A 17,952-nucleotide genomic window follows, 5' to 3' on the forward strand; every position below is an offset into this window, starting at 1 on the left:
AATATTGGCATTCTCGGGTCCATGGAATCGAAGAGATAATGAAATTAATAAGGCCTTGAACTTCTACTTGTGTTTAGAATTTAGTCATTATTCCCCCCTTGCTTCCGAAAAAAGAGTCAACGAACACTAATGGCAACTCTTCGCTATCCACCGACTACGACATGCCTTGCATTTTTTTCTCTAGTAGTCGACAACATATTAACATCAAGTTGATACTAGTAACACCCGGCCTCTATAACAACAAAATGTCAAATGCCAGTCAGGACATCAAGAAAAAATTAGCACAACCAACCATGCCTTACAACTATAGTATTATAGTTTCATACTTCACATGATCAAAAAATTTTTAAACCCGCCTCCACCTCGTGGTATTTTCAATATGTTCAAGAAATGGCTTACGGGGCTTGCTAACCTCTCAAGGCTCTCATCTTAGTAGGGGGCGTGTGGGATTTGTTAGCCTATTTGGAATTACTAAACTGATCTTGTGTTCAAGAACAAAGAAAATCTCGAATTTTGGCATGTTATTCTCTCGACGTCCCATTGGATTGTGCTTGGTCCGTACTTCAGCGCACGGAGCTGGCATTGCGCGAACTATTTTGATTCGTGTAGTTTCAGACTTGTTTGCCACGTTGATCATTTCGGTAATACAATCGCGACTATGTGCATCAATGGGTGCATTGGATTCCCTCTTTTGAAACAAAGAAACATACTGTATCCTTCAATTAAAGAAATGAATGTGTTTGTGCGAGTAGCATTGTGTGGGGAGCCCTAGCGCTTGTCCTCCGTCCAACTGTCCAACTTGCAGCACAGGGCTTATTCAACATGAATGGGTGACTTGCCAGTAACAAATTTGTTGGTGGCTGATCTCCTCATGTAGCCTTTTCTTGTACTCCCTCCGTTCTGTAATAAGTGACGTGGATTTGCATAAAAATATGTACAAATCCACGTCACTTATTTTGGAATGAATGAAGTATAATTTTGATTCGTGAAGTTTCAGATTTGTTTGCCACGTTGATCATTTCGGTAATACAATCGCAACTATATGCAACAATGGGTGCATTGGATTCCCTCTTTTGAAACAAAAAACATATCCTTCAATTAAAGAAATGAATGTGTTTGTGCGGGTAGCATTGTGCGGGGAGCCCTAGCGCTTTTCCTCCGTCCAAGTAGCAGCAGCATCTTCTTCTTTTTAACCTTAGCAGCAGCATCATCTTGGATGTGACGCGGATGTGATGCGAGCGCGCGCGCGAGAGAGAGAGTGGAGGGCGGCACTGTCGGCAGAATACAGGTGTGTGTGGCCCCACGCCATGTAGGCAGTAGGCCGCGACGGACGCGTCCACCGGCCGGCGATGCGCGCCGCGTAAACTTCGACGGTGTTGTCGGCAGCCAAGCGGGGTATAGTACGCAGGTGCGTGTGCGTGGCGTGCCGCAATTTGGCTCGGGCCCGCCGTGGTTTGGGAGACGTGCCGGCCAGTAGGCCATCCCCCATGGTCACGTGTGCGGGCCGCGTTATCATGGAGCAACTTGTCGGTGTCAGTGTCACCGTCCATTTTGCTCTGCCCTACCACCTCTGCTCGCCTGCCTGCCAAGTGGCCGACTGGTGGAGCGTAGTAAAGCTCGGTCGTTTATGGTGAAGGGCGCAGCTGACCGGACAACTCGTCGAGCCAAAATAGAAAAAAAAAAGGCTCCAACACAACACAGGGCCACACACGGTAGCCAAAACTTGATCAGCCTCAAAACAAATACGGAGTAAAATAAAGTTGATGTACGTCCCGGAGCGTGAGCGCAGCCCACGGCGACTGGCTCCCGTTCAAAGCGACGCGATGCTAATTGCACGACCATATTCCAATCATTTTTCTTTCTTTTTGCGCTGTCCTTTCCTTTCTCTTTTCCCCTTTTTCATATTCCATCTTCTGTGTTTCGACAATAAATGGTTAGGGAACGGGATCGGATTCCATGTCGACATGCATGCATGCACCATGGTTGTGCTGATCGGGAAAAGTCTTCGATATTTTCTCACGTCCGTCCCGTTCTGTGCACCGAAATTTCTAGCCCGAAAAAACAGCATCAACCGCACCGCGGCACCACGCTCTGCGTGCCTGAGCGTTCGTTGCTTAATTAATCTCCGCCTCGTCTAAAGTCCTCTGAGCAGATCTCCAAAGATTTCCGGTACAAGCAGCAAAAATCTCGTGAACGATCCTAACTGTTAAGACCATAAGATGAGGACCATAGTACATTCGCATCATGCTGATTGCATGATAGATTGATATTTCTGCACCCCGAAGATCTAAACTCCAAATTTCCAACGTCCTGAATGCTGAAACTGAGAAGTTACAGCCATCAAAATTTCAGAACTGAATCAGGCACTTCTTAAGATCCGCACTAGAATGGCACTGCAATCACCCAGAAATCAGATGGGAATGCTATAAGAATGCAGATTAAAGCCTGAAACGGTGGACATCGAAATAATAAAGCTTTCTGCCATAACTCCATGTAATCATATCATGATAAGAGAAACCACAACGTGCTCAGCATTTTTTTTTGCTGCATTGTAATACTAACCCCACAGTCATTCACTAAAGATAATTAGGTCGATAGCAAAGCACACCTCAGAGCAACATTCAGGGCCCTAGCTCAACGGCGACCAAGGAGTAGTAGGTAAGATAAAGAACATGGTAAGCAAGTTATGACCATAAATCCGGTGCCATGAGATGTTTAGCAGGCATCAATAAGACACCAATTGCACTAGTGACAACCCTACTTTGTAGCATCAACAATTACTTGCTACAGAAAAGCCTACTTCAGTCATCAAAGTTGTCTACTCACTTCCCTCCCAGCTTTTCAAGGTCTGGTAGATCTGCAATCAAATAAAGCTTAAATTAGAAAGAGCGTAAAAGTTTTGGTGGCGATTTTTTTAAGACTCTTCGTACAAAGAAAAGACTATGCAGGTAAAAAAACTCATAGAATCATTGCTTAGTACAGACTATGAAGTCTTAAGTGTGTGAAGACACTGAATGATCAACAATGGCTAAGTTAAGTCAACACAGCCTAACAATAGTACTGTGCAGAAGAAGATGAAACTAGTCATAAAATGAAGATAATCTAACAAAATCCATTCGAGATGCTAAATCGATTCAGATTAGGTCAACTTCCAGAGCATATAGGTTTGTGATTGTATATAGAAAGTCAAACCCCAGCCTGGGTTCAAATGGAAAGTCGTCAATACTGGTAAACTAGGGTTCCAATTTGATTACCCAACCAGAACATAAAGTACAGGTCTAGGTGGCACTGAAGGTACAGGATAGGCACTCACATAGCATTCCATCATCACCCTCGCTTTCGTCATTTTCCTGCAGCAGTGTGAAGATAGCAATAAGTAACTCTACACTAAGTGGTTAAATATAAACCAAGAAGAAAATGAGGGAGCACAGAAGCTTGATCGTATTCATACCCCATCATCAAAATCATCATCTGAACCAATTGAAGTCTCTGTAAGACATTGTGTTAAATAGATCAAAGTACAAGACATTATGAAAATTAGAGCCTCTATCAAAGAAAGGAAGCGACTGAAACCACAGAAGACTTTTGCCCCCATCCCCACCCACCCAAAAAGAAGAGCCAACAAGCAGAACAGAAGTAAAAATATTTAAATAGCAGCTTCATGATGATTAAATAGTAGTATTCAGCATTAAACAAAGGAAAAAGTATAAATTTACTGTGTGGCATGTCTGGTGAGCAATACAAAAGTATAAATTATTTAGGTTATCGCTGAATTGCTTAGCACACAATACATCGCAACCTGAGGAAACTGAAAATGGTACACACCTGACCATCAGGAAGAATAGTATGTTCTGCCCATAGGACAAAAGTAACAGTCTCTGATCTCATGTAAAGCTTAATAGCAGCAATGCAATATAAGCTACTGAATTACGTGATTACTTCTGACTTTAATTATCAATCCATTTTCTATAAACTCGACAAACTAGCACAAGAAAAACGTCTATATTGTGGATGTATATCATTAGGACATACCAGACTCTTCATCCTCATCGCACCATTTGTTCCAGTCAACTTTGATGTATGGATGCTTTTCCTCTGACTTCAGCAAGCGCTTCCACCAACATTTCTTATCTTTCTGGATCGAACAGATTATGTTTCGAGAGCCCACCTTTGTCTTTGTTTTACTTCCCTACAGACCAAGCAAAATTATGATTAGCCCGCTAACAATTCACAAAATTCTGGCGATCGACGTTATGATTGTGTGGAAAATTATCCAGCAGCTAGTAGCACACAAAGATCCGCTTCCAATGCTTATTAATTGAGCTTCATTTCGATCTCTATCAATTACCATTTACTTACCGACACATCAGAAAATTAGATCATTTAAACGTGCATTCAAGTTTCCAACAATTAAAATGGTTCTGCTATCGGTGAAAAATGAGTATTAACATTTCCAGTATTATTTGATAGCTTTTTAACATTTAACCAAGCAAGAACCTGGAAGTGGAAGATGAACAAAATTTAATATCAACTGAAATCACCCTGCATTACAAGGTTCAACTGAAGCCAACATATATTTACCTCTGGCAGTATGGAATCAAATAGCTCCAAAGTGAAGCTAAAAGATTCTCCATGGGCAATAGCTGAGAAGCTGAAGATGCCCTGGGGTTCAGTCTTCAGCACAACATCTTTTGCATCTGGCAGCGAGATAGTCAAGTACACCTTTTCAGAGCGTTGAGCCCATAGCACCTCAGGTTGACGACTACATGCCAAAGAAAATGCATCACATTGTGCCATAACACCCCATGAAATAATATGCACTTAGTTGCTTACAGAATTACAGTACAAATTGAAAAAAACTGCCACAGAAATTCTGATGCAGAAGTCCTATTCTTCTGTCATACAACAGTATAATATTCTAAGAGACAAACAGGTTGAAGATTTCTAACCAAATTTCACTTTGAACAGGGGAAAAGGAACAGAATGGCTGTAGCAACAAAGTTTAGTATCTCCACAACACTCTCCACAACACAGTTGAAATATTTAACTCATACTAAGAGGCACTACTCAAATAGTGACATAGTCAAAATGTTAAGAAGGTATACTATATGATGCAATGCACATCCTAGTCAAAACGTTTGCCCTCATGTTATACAATGCCATCATACGACTCAATAATAACAAGCTTAATGTCCTACTAGCACACCATGTGTGAGTCTCCACGTTCAGCAGACAACCACATGTTACAGGCCCCCTTCTTTTCAGCTGCAGCTTCCCTCAGAAATTCAGCTGAAGCTGCCCTGATAGGCCTGAGAAGCTATTCTAATGCCTTCTTTTCAGTTTCTAGGATTGCTGCTTATTGCCTCATTTGATTAGGAGAAATCTATAATGCCCCTGGATTTAGTTGTCTCGTTTTCTGTTAATGTCAGTACAAATTGTATCACACATCACACACACATCCTGAAACATTCTTAGAAATTAACCAAAAACTGTGCGAAATCATTCTCAAAAACATTTATGATAATGTGGAAGCACCTTACAAGAATCTCTTGTCTCCAGTCTTTTTCTCAAAATATAGAATAAAATTGAGAAAAATTACATCAAAACTCCAGCAACCTTATCAAGATTTCAAGCTTTTAAAATGGCAAACAAATCACATGCTGTATGATGAACAAAGTGAACAACACGACCACATCTCTCAAGAGTTCAAGCTCCCAGCGAAAGAGGCAGGGGGTGATTGTGGTCAGGGGTTGGTCTTACGTCGTCGGCATCCGGTAGGAGGCGGGTCGAGCTGGTCTGGTGGGTTGCGTCGGCGGCGGATCCAGAGCTCCTTCGACGGCGGGGCGACGTGGTCCGACAAAGAGATGGGGATCGACGGCGGCCGGATCCAAGGCGAGCTAGGAACGGCGGATGGAGTGAGAGCGCCGGCTGTGGTAAGGATGGGAGGCGGGACGGTGGCGGGGGAAGGCAGCGCCGGCGGCGGTGGGAAAGGAAGGCGGGGCAGGAGGTTGGGCATAGGGGTTTTCTTCGGGAAAGTTTGGCGGTGGCATTTCCTCCGTAAATACGGTGTGCCCTCATGGCAATTTCATAAGAAACTGCTCTGGACCATACGTATTCCATTCTTTTCCCTATGGAATACGGCTTCGATCTGGCGAAGGCAGTAGTTCCCTGGATCCTTCGAAGGGAAGGCAGCTCGCATGGGCCCACAACCACCATCCCGTTCGTTCGAATCCAATCGAGCGGCTAGCCCGTGTTACCATCCACGTCATAACGTCGCCGTGACCCCACGTCCCAGTCTCTACTTGCCAACGTCCTGCTGGCTGCTGCCCCCAAATCCATCTGAAACACGGAAACGACCCAAGATCATCTCCTCCTCGATCTCGACGGCCGGGGCGATGGATTTCTCCGGCGGGGGCGGCGGCGCGACGCTGTCGGAGATGTACCAGAGCGCGCGGCGGCTGCTTCTCTCGGCCCGCGACGGAGTGGCCCGCGTCGAGCGCCTCGCCTCGGCGCCCACGTCGTCCTCCTACTCGTCCAAGGTGCCGCTCGTCGGGGCTGGCGGCGCGGGGGACCCGTCGGGCGCCGAGGATGTGCGGCGGGAGGTGGCGCAGATCCAGGGACTGTGCGCGCAGATGGACCGGCTCTGGCGGTCCATCCCCGCCAAGGGCCAGCGCGACCTATGGAAGAGGTGAGGATAACCTTTGGCTCTTAACTCCATTTAGCTGCTTGGTTCTTAGTTTTTGTACGGATCGTGAATTGGGGGTGAGGCAAGAGAGATCTCGAAGTGTTCCGAGTTCTTTGTGCTGCGCAGATCACAGCTTCAGCGTATACATCGTGTCTTGATTCTGATTGTGGTTCTGGAGGTGAACTAAGGTTGCGACGACGAGATATCTGCTAGTTTCGTTGCTTGAACATGCAATTTAGCTTTAATTTGGTGAGGAACAGTTGTATTTTGTACTCTGTATTTTCCCGCTTGTTTCTTAAACTGATGTTATTTAGCCTGCCCTCGTGCATTTTTTACTGTTCTATAGTAGATTGTAGAGTGCTACTTGGTAGGCTTCCGTTATCATTTCAGGAAATGGAAGTTAGGTTGTTTTGTAAGCCCAACTTCGCAGGCTTCCATCTTGCTTTTCCCAGAAATGGAAGTTAGGTTGCTCAATATGTCCATCAATCTATTTAGCTTTGCCATCATCAGTTATTACCGCCATACCGTATCTTCCGTTGGCTTATTCTAGTCATATGTTTGGTAGCGTAGATAATTTTGAGGTTATTGCTGTGCTGTATCTCCCCTTCAGCACTGAATCTGCCTGTTAGAGTAAAACATTAGATTGTCAACAAAAATTCTTGTTGCAAAATGTGCACTTCTGGAAGGTTGATAGGGCCAGACACCCCACAAGAATGACACAGTGCTCTCATTGAATCTACCAACATATGCTGTTTACGACAAATGATCTTTTGTTGGTTTTTCTGTGAATACTTCTTAGCAAATCAAAGTGAACTGTTAACTGATTAGGGATGCCAGTGCCAGAACCACCATGATCTCCACAAACACACCCTCATATGAAAATAATACAACAACTCTTGCATCATGGATTGTGATGGTGTTCTGATGGACTTTGAAATACCGGCATATTAAATCCTTTGTAGACTAAGGGCCTATTTGGTTGCAGACCTGGCAACGTGCCTGGGGAAAACTGGTGCATGTATGCAGCTAGAAGTTTTGAAGTATTTTTTCCTTGCATTGTTTGGTTGAATGCCTGTGGCTGAAAATCTGCCTGCTTCTCTTCATTGCTCGGTCATGGTGTACAAACAGCATGATTGATTTTTTTATCAACTCAGCAGCCATCAGCCATCAAGTAAAGCTACATTGTTGCATACTTGCATTGTTTGTTGTTTAATTGACAGCCATACACTCCTGATCGCCAGGCCTCTGATTTCTTACGCCTGAGCCAGGGAGCTTTTTAGAACAACAATCAAACACTGTACAGTCCAGGGCACGGCAATGTCCTGGCCAGGCATGTTGGTTCCAGGACAGCAACTAAACACACCCTTAATCAGGCTGAAGGTGTGTTAACTCCAGTGTTCCATACTACATAAGCAATAATTAACTTTGTGTGTCATTACAGTTACTCCACAATTTATTTGGCAAGCTGAAATATTTTCATTTAGGAATTTTATAGTTCATACTGGAAATTGAGCTTTCGTTCAGAATAATTTCCAGTCAGCTTAGCATGCACACAGTTGTAATATCTAGTTTTACTTCTAACTCATTAGCAGTTTTTGGTTTATCATCCACCATCCAAGACTTCGATTGCAACAGAAATTTTTACCCTCCAATTATACCAAATGGTGCATTTTGACCTTGACAGACATGTGACTATGTGAGAGTGAGTGCTCTTGTCATTTTACATATGCACTCCCTCCCTCCAAGTTTATTAGGCCCCATTCCACATCTGGGTTTTCCGGGATTATAAGGCCACTTTCCAACTCCTTTCAGACTGTATCTCACTTAATTGCAAGTTTTTTTGGTTCCAAATCTGCATTAACTGCGACGAATGCATGACTGCCATTCAAAATTTGCATGAATTGTAAGTCTCTTGGGTTTCAAATCTATTGGCCAAAACGAAAATCGAAAACTTCTCCAAAATGCGTGCTCTCTGATTTGATTGGAGATTTCCAAACGGGGCCTAATAAACTTGGATGGAGGGAGTACTAACTGCAAGAATACGCATCTCTTGTATGAAGCTCCTGATTTAGTTGCCATTCATTGTTTGGTTGATTTAGTTGTCCATCGTTATCTACCTTCCTGAATATATACACACTCTGCCCTGTTTAACTAGTTCACACTGTTGGCTCAGAATTTCATGTTTCCTTCGTGTAGGGCTATCATTACAATTATCTGTTCTGTAGAAATATAATTCATGTAATAGTTATTTGTGGTTTCGTAGAGCATCTCTAAACGTGTGGTGTACAACTGGGTTACCGAATTGTTTGTACCAATACATGATCCTGAGCTGCCCCCCTATTTTGTCTTAGTTTTTGGTTTTGACTTTATAGGTGCAATGCTTATTATTTAAGAACAAGGAACACTAAATTCTGCTTGCTTCATATTTCTGAGATATCTGCTGCATAGCCGACATTTGATGCGTTCGGTTTCAGATGAATGCTATATGGTATGCCTTAGGTTGGGAAATTTTTGTCCTGTTGCATATAGAAAGTCGTCAGTTTGTGCAGTTGAAGGGAAGAGCTGAATAGGAGTTCTGTAGGTGAAGTGTTTCAGGTTTATGATGGCGCTTTCTGTTATTCTGGCAGAAAAGTGGAGCAGCTGTCTGAAGAGGTTGATTCATTGAAGGAAACACTCGACAAGCATTCTTTGCGGCAGCAAAAGAGGATTCTGGAAGCTAAGGAAAGGGCAGAGCTATTTGAGAGAGCTGTAAGTAGTCCTTTAAGCAAAGCTAAAACTGTTCTTTTCCCAGTAGGATAGTTGCGTTGTGTCATTATTGAATTGAAAATTATTGTTGCAGAATGGTGACTCCTCGCATGTCCTTCGAATATTTGATGACGAAGCCCAAGCAAGGCAGTCGGCTCGTAGCTCCTCTCGTATGCTTGACGAAGCTTTTGACACAGGAGTTGCTATCCTTCACAAGTACTCTGACCAGAGGGATCGTCTGAAGGTAAAAAAACATTTCAACTTCCACTACAAAGCATCTATTCTAATGTGGACAGAAGATCACTTTTTAATCTTGTTCGTGAAAATATGTGCCTGCTAATAGTTATATCGTCAATGCATTGCAGAGTGCTCAAAGGAAGGCTTTAGATGTTCTGAACACAGTTGGCCTGTCAAACTCGGTTCTGAAGCTTATTGAAAGGCGACACCGAGTCGACAAGCGGATTGCGTATGCTGGTATGATCATCACCGTTGTGGTGATGGTTGTATTTTGGAGGTGGACGCATTAGTGCTGCGCTGTGTCATCACACTACTCAAGAGATTGGCAAAAGATTTCAGGGTTTCTGGTCCAGTTTGAGCTATCTGTTTCTGCTCTTTTTGTGTACACAACTCTGATCGGTTACTAATCTTGGCAGCCACAGCTCCAAGCAGGTTTCCAGCGATGCGCTAAGCCCCTGTGGAGTCAGATATCCTATGCACAGTACCGTAGCCTGTTTACTACTGTGGTACAAATCTTATGTAAATGCATGTAGTCATGCACATCCTGTATGCAAAATGTATGTTAATTGGATGACTTCCATTCATTTTTTTTTGAGAGGAATTCAGACATTCCTATTAACTCGCAGACGCGGCTAAATCGCCGGTCGCCAGACATGATACATCAGGGGGTAAGTTATCAAGCCACACAAAAGGTTCGGCCTGAGCAGTGCGCGATCCCATAGCAGCCAGTAGATGCGCTGGCTTATTACAAACTCTAGGAACATAAAGTATCTTAAAATCAATAAACGCAGTCCGGAGAATAAACTTCGCTTCTCTTCTCTGAACATAGCACCAAGAGGACCCGCATCGTGGTTGGCGGTGGTGAGCGCTCACTTGAGGTTTTGGCAATCAGTCTCAATGATAATCCTGCCCATACCCATTTGCTTGGCGTATAAACTCGCGCGGATGACCGCTTTAGTTTTAGCCTGCAGAGCATCAACTGTCCTAACAAGTCGACCAGCTGCAACAAAACAGATATCACCGTAACTGTCTCTGGCTATACATCCCTAGCCCCCACAGCCCACAGCAGCCTGGAAAGCCCCATCACAATTTATCTTCACAAAATCATCAGGATTGAGACATACGCACGGCCGGTTGCTTTTCCTTCAGAAGAACAATGTTACATTCAGTAGCATGATGATGCACATTAAATTGAAACTCCTCAACGGAGGCCATCACTTCACCACGATTTGATTTATTTCTCTCAGTCCACCAACACCACAAGAACGCCACTGCGAGCCCCGCCTCCTCCCTATTCAGCTTCAAGATGCAGTCCACCACGTCCATCGAATTAACACAAGCATTCAGTCGTAGACGAATTTCCTCAAGCTGCATAGCACGCCACCTAACTTTCACATGTTTGCACTGGAAGAACAGGTGATTAACATGCTCAAAAAGCTTATGACAAACAACGCATCGGGTGTCAAGGTCCACCCCTCTTCTTGCAATATTTATTTGAAGTGGATGAGAATTCAGGCTGAACCTCCACAGGAAATGTTTTGTCTTCGGTGGACAATTCAGGCTCCACAGCCCCTTCCACACTAGATTTCCACAGCTCATCACCATCCAGAGAAGAAGAAGCTCGATCTGCTCTCAACCGACCATACAAATGGACTTTATATGCAGACTTAACTGAAAAGATCCCACATGTATCAAAATGCCAAGCAGGAAAATCTTCAGTATCTTCATAGACGAGGATTTTCAAAACAATCTCAGCATCATCTTCCGGCAAAGTGTCCCGGACCAGGCCCTCGTCTCAAGTACACGTGGCCGGATCGATCAGCTCCACAACCTGATTAAGAAGGCAGTTCCCCTTTTGGCCTCTAACCCGACGCGATAAGCCATTAGGAATCCACGGGTCCGACCAAATATTAATATGCTCACCATTTCCCACCCGAAAAATGATACCACCTCTCACCAAGTTAACACCCTTTAAGATGCTTCTCCAAATGTAACTCATGCCAAGCAGTGGTTCAGCTTCAAGGATGTTCCCAAGAGGAAAGTATTTTGCCCGCAATGTTCTTGCACAAAGGGACTCTGGTGCCTGGAGGAGGCGCCAAGCCTGCTTAGCTAAAAGCGCCATGTTAAAAGAATGCAGGTCTCTGAACCCCAAATCCCCTTCATGCTTTAGCAATTTAAGTTTCTCCCAGCCAACCCAATGCATTTTGCGCTCATCGTCATCCTGGTCCCACCAATATCGACACACCAATTGACTAATGTCATCACACAATCCTTTTGTTAAATCAAAACAAGACATGGCATAGGTAGGTATCGCTTGAGCAACGACTTTTATCATAATCTCTTTCCCTGCTCTCGACAAACTCCTCTCCTTCCAACCCTGAATCCGCTTCCAAACACGCTCTTTTATATATCCGAAACATTCAGCTTTTGAGCGACCGACATAGGTCGACAATCCAAGGTATTCCCCCCCCCCTCAGTTTCAGCACGGAAGCCCAAAATCTGCATGATGTTATTCCGGACATGTCTCGGGCAGTTCGTGCTGAACAAAATCGAAGACTTGTCTCTGTTTATAACTTGGCCCGATCCTTGCTCATACATCTACAATATGGCGTTGATGGCCTGGGCCGACTCCTCCTTAGCTTCGAGCAGCAACAACGAATCATCGACAAAGAGGAGATGGTTCACAGCTGGAGCTTCATTGCACAGTCGAATACCCTTAATGCTACCTGCCACTTCAACATTCACCAGCATTGCCGACAGTGTCTACGCACACAGAAGAAAAAGATACGGAGATATAGGATCGCTCTGACGAAGCCCACAACCCGGAATAATCTGATCAGTCATGTCACCGTTGACACTGAAACAGTAGCTGACAGTCGTGACACACTTCATAATCAGATTGAAAAAATCATCACAAAAGCCCATTCTTCGATCTCATAACTCCCTGTAAGAAATTCTACTCAACCTGGTCATAAGCCTTGCTCATATCAAGTTTTAAAGCGGCATAAGCTGTACCCGATCTTTTCCTTTTCATATAGTGTGTCATCTCATATGCCAAAATAGTATTATCCGAGATCAAATGTCCCAGCACAAAAGCACTCTGATTCTCAAATATTAACTCACCCAAAATGCACTTGAGCCTGTTAGCCAACACCTTCGAGACAGGTTTATACACCACATTGCATAGACTAATAGGGCGTAGATCCTTCATTCGTTCTGGGTTCTGAACCTTCGGGATAAGCACAACAATTGTCTCATTCCATCCCTCCGGTAACTCGCCCCCCTGCAATACATGTAAAACCTCCTGCACGATGGTCTCACCAACAGTACCCCAGAAACGTTTATAAAAAATCGAAGGCATCCCGTCAGGTCCAGGGGCTTTAAGGTCGCCAATGTTGTCTAGCGCCTTCCTCACATCCTCCGCAGAGAAGGGGGCCATAAGGAGCAAGTTCATGTCTTCAGACACCTTTGGAATAATATTGTCAATCGCCTGGTTAAGCTCCAAACCTGCCCGGGGGGTAAACAAGTCAAAGAAATAATTAGAAACGGCGGCCTTCAAGCCATCTTCCCCCTCCACCTCCACACCAGCATCAGTTTTCAATTTTTTAATTGTGTTGTGCTTCTTCCGTTGAGGCTGCACGGTGGAAAAATGCAGTGTTTCTATCTCTCTTCTCTAGCCAATGGACGTGTGCACGTTGCCTCCAAAGCAGATCATGTTGGTCTTCCAAACGATTAAGCTTAAACCGCAAGACGTGTTCCCGCTGGACAAACCTAGCTGAAATATCATTCCTTCTGCACTCCTCTAACTCGGCCTTCAACTTCTTTATTCTCTTGGAGAGGTCACCTAAAACATTACGGCTCCACTGGTGCAGATCCTGTGAGACAGACCGCAGCCTGGCTAATGCGGACGTCTGTCCCCGAATCCCTAAGACTGCCCAGGCATTCTGTACGATTGATTCACAGTCCTCCTCCAGTAGCCACCGTGCTTCAAAACGCTTTACCTGATGTCCTGAAGAACTGCACATTCGCCGACCCCTCTCCTGCATCGTGAGAACAACAGGTCTATGATCCGAGTGCTCCAGATCAATGTTACGCACACGGTAGTCGGCAAAACAAGTACACCAAGCCATATTTGCAACTACACGGTCTAGTCTCTCGCGGATATACCCATCAACATGATGATTATTATTACGCCAAGTAAAAACATCTCCCTCAAAACCAAGGTCCTTCAAACCACAAAACGTAAGAGCATCCCTAAACATATCCATACAAGATTGGGGCCGAGCCGCCCCTCCCTGTTTTTCATGAGCGAACAAGATCTCATTAAAATCACCAATGCACACCCAAGGGAGGTCAGTTTGTTGGTGAAGCGTACGGAGAAGACGCCAAGTAAGTTTCTTGTCTCGCGCGTGCGGGTTGCCATAAACACCTGTGAGTCTCCACTTGAAACCATCTTGTTTAGTTACCTCAACATCGATGTGCCCTCTTCCCAACCATCTCAATGAAACATCCACACTCCGCCACCAAAAGAGAGCGACCCCTCCACTCCTCCCTTCACAGTCACGAACTAGCATTCCCTGCAAACCAAGAATATTCCGGAACTTTTCCATCCTCCTCCTATCCAATTTCGTTTCGGACAAGAAAAGGATGTTGGGATCCCCCTTCTTCTGTAATTCCAGAAGACCTCGAACTGCTGGCCTGTTCCCCAACCCCCGGCAGTTCCAAGCGATGATCTTCATTGATCCCCGTGGAGCTGTTCCTGCAGCCCCGCGTCACTTGGTGTGTTCTCCACCTCACACATCACAACATCTGTTTTCTTTTTATTTGCATCACCCCCTAGATCAAACTCATCAGCTCGAGCTCTTTTATTACTAGAACTTCCTCCAACCTTCTCAGGATTGTTCTGCGATTGCTCCTGACGCTACTTTTTCTTATATGTACCAATCTTATTTTTAGCATCTCCCAACAGCACCTGTTCTTTCCCAGTGTTTCCCGAGCCATCATCCACGTATCCTTCTTTCTCTTGCATGGGCTGCATGGTACTAATCACATTCCCATCTACCTTTTCCCCACCAACAAGCACCGAGGCACTCTCATTCCTTTCCCCAGGCTCCTTTTCCATACCATCATTAAATAAGTGTTTTTTAGCACTTTCCTTTTGTGTTGAAACCAAAGTATTAGCGCCCCCCCCCCCCCCAGTCAGCTTCAGTGGAACAACTACAGCGGTGCTTCCCTGTCCACTCCCACGCAAAGCATCTTTATCTCTCCTCCAATTCGAGCTGTCACTCCCCGAGCCATTCATGCGGCCAGGTGGAGTGTTCTCAGCACACCCGTGTTTCCATGCAAACTGATCACCTCTGTTACTATGCTTTCGATCTGGTGTAAACCGAAGCCAACTTCCGAATTGCTGATTCTCCCCCCGTTGCAGTTTATTCACACACGACACATTCTTATGGCCAATAACACCACACGTATAGCATAACTCAAGGAGGTACTCATAAGTGAAGGCACACCAGCGATCATCTTTCTTCTTCTTCTTCTTCTTCTGGTCTTCGGCCTGCACATCATCTTCTCCTTTGATAGTTACACCCCTCATGAGTGGTTTCCTAATGTCCAGCTTCACCTTGATACGCAGAATACGACCAATAGTGTGATCATCCTCCCCAACATCAACATCAATAGTTTCACCAACCTCATCCCTGAACATCTCCCCGTCTGTCTACTCATCGAACCCAACGGTATACCTAGATCCATGCACTCAACGCCACGGAGAGGGCACCAGATCCTACCCAGCGAATGCGCCAGACCCGCTGCGAAAGCCGGCTTCTCGGACAGCAGCTTGCCCAAAGCTTTAGGTTCGATCTCCCCTGCCGTAGATCCCGCCGCGCAACGAATCTTCGGACCCTTCTTCTCTGCTGCCGTCAAATCGAGTTTCTTCATCATATTCTCCACGCTATCCATCCTCACAAGCGAAAAACAAAGTGATCTAGGTCGACGAGGTGGTGTACGATCGCGTGACCTAGGGCACACGAAAGGCGTATGGTGGATGGGATGACAACGGTAGTTCCAAAACGGAAAAACCCTAGATCCCGAAGGGCACGAAGGCCTAACGAGACCAGATGCGACTTGGACTTGGAGAGAACAGGAAGATTCAGATGGGGAAAAAGTCACCAACACAAAGATTTGGACGAGACTAAGGTTGACAACGACGACGAGAAACGAGATCACTGCCGCAGTCGCCTAAAAAATCGCCAGACTGGGAACCCTAACCGCCACACGAGGGGCGGACACTCGATCTCTCAACTTCCATTCATTTTTGGGAGTGCTTTTGTTTGCCCAGTGCCTCCAATTCAATAGAACAAATACGATTCGAGCACAAAACTAGTCGGGAGGTCGGTTTAGCAAGCTGCACATGCAGGCCGTACGCGTCAGCATCCTTCTGATACCATCTTCTAATTTCCCACCTCGGCTTGGCCGCTCAGTCTCCTTGCGCGATGTGCTACCGCGCAGTGCCCCTGCCGCCGCTGCGCGCTGCACCAGCTGCGGCCGGGCTCCGTTCCCGCCGCCCACGGGCTCAGCCCCAGCCGCCGCCAAGCGCCGTCCCTGCCGTCGCGTCCCCGCCACCCACGGGCTCAGCCCTAGCCGCCGCCTAGCTCCCTGTGTAGCCTTAATTTTTCTCGTGCTCCTCCTCTACATTCTCTTTAGAGGGGGCGCCGCCGCGCAGGAGATGGAGGAAGGGAGGGCGCCGCCGATGGCTAAAATGCAGGACACGAAGGGCGCTGCTGCGGGGAAGATGAAGGAGGGAAGGGGCGACGCCAATGGGGACAATGAAGGACGGAAGAGGCGCCGCGCGGCCGCGATGTGGAAGAGGAGCTCGGGGAGCCGCCGATGTGAAAGAGGAGCTCGGAGCGCCGCCGATTCGAAAGAGGAGCTCGCGCGGAGTGGTGCCGCCGGGGACGCCGTGCACTGAGGTCCGCTGCCGCTACACTAGGAGGGGAGGGAGGCCGTCCGATGGGGAACAGGAGGAGGGTAGGCCGGTAGGGGCGGGGGCATGAGCAAGCAGCATGCATGCATGGTGCGGTCGAGCGGAGCAGCATGCGCGTGGTTATGGTTCATGGAGATTGCAGAGCAGTCAGCCGAGCAGGGACGAAGCTGCTAGATATTTGTTGCTTGATGCATTGCCTTTTTGTAGTTTTTTTTTGGTTTATGCTATACCGAACTATGTTAATGCATGGCTATACCAAATTTGCTATCACATACTGCTATATTTCCATGGATGGTAATTTAGATTTTTTTTATGTTAGTCCTTGAAAATATAGCTGTTAAAATGATAGTTGAATTAGTAGTTATAAGATGCAGATATCAAAGACACATATGCTCGAGCAACGCGCGGGAAATCCACTAGTGAATAGTGAAAACTAGTGTTCCTAAATATCTTGAGGGGCGCCCAAAGAAATTGGACAAGGCTACTAATCTTTTCGCAGGAAAATCGCTCAACGATGACACTATTGACAGGCCTATAGCAGAAGAAGATGATGTCTCCATCTCTGATGCTGAAACTCAAGATGAGAATAATAGTCTCTCATGCTGAAACCAATATGAGAATAATGGGGATAATTACCATCACATATACTCCCTCCGTGCTGAAATAAGTGACGTGGATTTGTATAACACTATATATAAATTCACATCAGTTATTTCAGGACAGAGGAAGTAGAAAAAGTTCAGTATGTTTCTCAAGAACCAGAGGAAACAGAAGAAAAGGAAATTCTTCCGCCTCCTTCCTCAGAGAATCTATAAAGAAAGGGATCCTTGGGTGCAAGTATACTCAAACCCTGGGCCGGGCCGGGATTCATAAAGCCTGATGGGAAAACCTCAGGCCCGAGCCCGCCCGGCCCGGCCCAAAGCACGGAAAAATGACCATTTTAGCATTAAAATAATTATTTTTGAAATAAATAAATGATTTTTTATACCTATTTTTTCTTGAACTACTTATTTTTAGTCATTTGGGCTTTTTTCAGGCTTTCGGGCCGGGCTTTGGACTGGAAAGTGAGGCCCGAGTCCGGTCCAAGACCTCGGGCTTCGGGTCTGGCCGGGCCGCCCATGGCCAGGTATAGGTGCAACCACCTATCCCTTATTCTCAAGAGGTAATTAAGAGTCAGGATAACACAAGGTTTAGGTTTGTTGAGTTATTAAAGAATTTATGTTTGCAAATTCCTTTGACCGAAGCTATTAAACATCCTCCTAATGCTAAATATATGAAAGATATTGTAGTTACTATTGAA

General features: G+C 45.6%; 2 protein-coding genes across 3 annotated transcripts; one reads left to right on the top strand and one right to left on the bottom strand.

Moving 5' to 3' along the window:
- Nucleotides 1-2,460: 2,460 nt before the first annotated feature.
- Nucleotides 2,461-6,041, bottom strand: LOC100833967 (uncharacterized protein At3g03773). 2 transcript variants are annotated; one of them, XM_003561604.4, is made up of 6 exons: nucleotides 5,761-6,041; nucleotides 4,582-4,762; nucleotides 4,033-4,189; nucleotides 3,452-3,471; nucleotides 3,314-3,350; nucleotides 2,461-2,857 (listed from the first exon to the last, which is right to left on the bottom strand). In XM_003561604.4, exons 1-6 carry the CDS (start codon nucleotides 5,769-5,771, stop codon nucleotides 2,823-2,825), a joined length of 441 nt encoding a protein of 146 aa, XP_003561652.1. In that variant the 5' UTR covers nucleotides 5,772-6,041; the 3' UTR covers nucleotides 2,461-2,822. The 2 variants fall into 2 exon arrangements, with proteins under 2 accessions (XP_003561652.1, XP_003561651.1); XM_003561603.4 differs by having other exon boundaries at nucleotides 3,452-3,489; nucleotides 5,761-6,037.
- Nucleotides 6,042-6,179: 138 nt separating this feature from the next.
- Nucleotides 6,180-10,292, top strand: LOC100836304 (membrin-11). Its single transcript, XM_003561609.4, has 4 exons — nucleotides 6,180-6,688; nucleotides 9,313-9,433; nucleotides 9,525-9,674; nucleotides 9,796-10,292. Exons 1-4 carry the CDS (start codon nucleotides 6,198-6,200, stop codon nucleotides 9,955-9,957), a joined length of 924 nt encoding a protein of 307 aa, XP_003561657.2. The 5' UTR covers nucleotides 6,180-6,197; the 3' UTR covers nucleotides 9,958-10,292.
- The last annotated feature ends 7,660 nt before the right edge of the window (nucleotides 10,293-17,952 follow it).

Source organism: Brachypodium distachyon, chromosome 1 (assembly GCF_000005505.3).
Source record: "Brachypodium distachyon strain Bd21 chromosome 1, Brachypodium_distachyon_v3.0, whole genome shotgun sequence".
NCBI lineage: Eukaryota > Viridiplantae > Streptophyta > Magnoliopsida > Poales > Poaceae > Brachypodium > Brachypodium distachyon.

Excerpts from the sequence above, each read along its gene's own strand:
- LOC100833967 (XM_003561603.4), bottom strand. Across the intron at positions 4,190-4,581 it reads TTGATTCCATACTGCCAGAG|GGAAGTAAAACAAAGACAAA; the intron begins GTAAATATATGT and ends CTTGGTCTGTAG. Across the intron at positions 2,858-3,313 it reads GGGTGATGATGGAATGCTAT|ATCTACCAGACCTTGAAAAG; the intron begins GTGAGTGCCTAT and ends ATTTGATTGCAG.
- LOC100836304 (XM_003561609.4), top strand. The coding sequence starts at position 6,198 with ATGGGCCCACAACCACCATCCCGTTCGTTCGAATCCAATCGAGCGGCT. Across the intron at positions 9,434-9,524 it reads CAGAGCTATTTGAGAGAGCT|AATGGTGACTCCTCGCATGT; the intron begins GTAAGTAGTCCT and ends TTATTGTTGCAG. Across the intron at positions 9,675-9,795 it reads ACCAGAGGGATCGTCTGAAG|AGTGCTCAAAGGAAGGCTTT; the intron begins GTAAAAAAACAT and ends AATGCATTGCAG.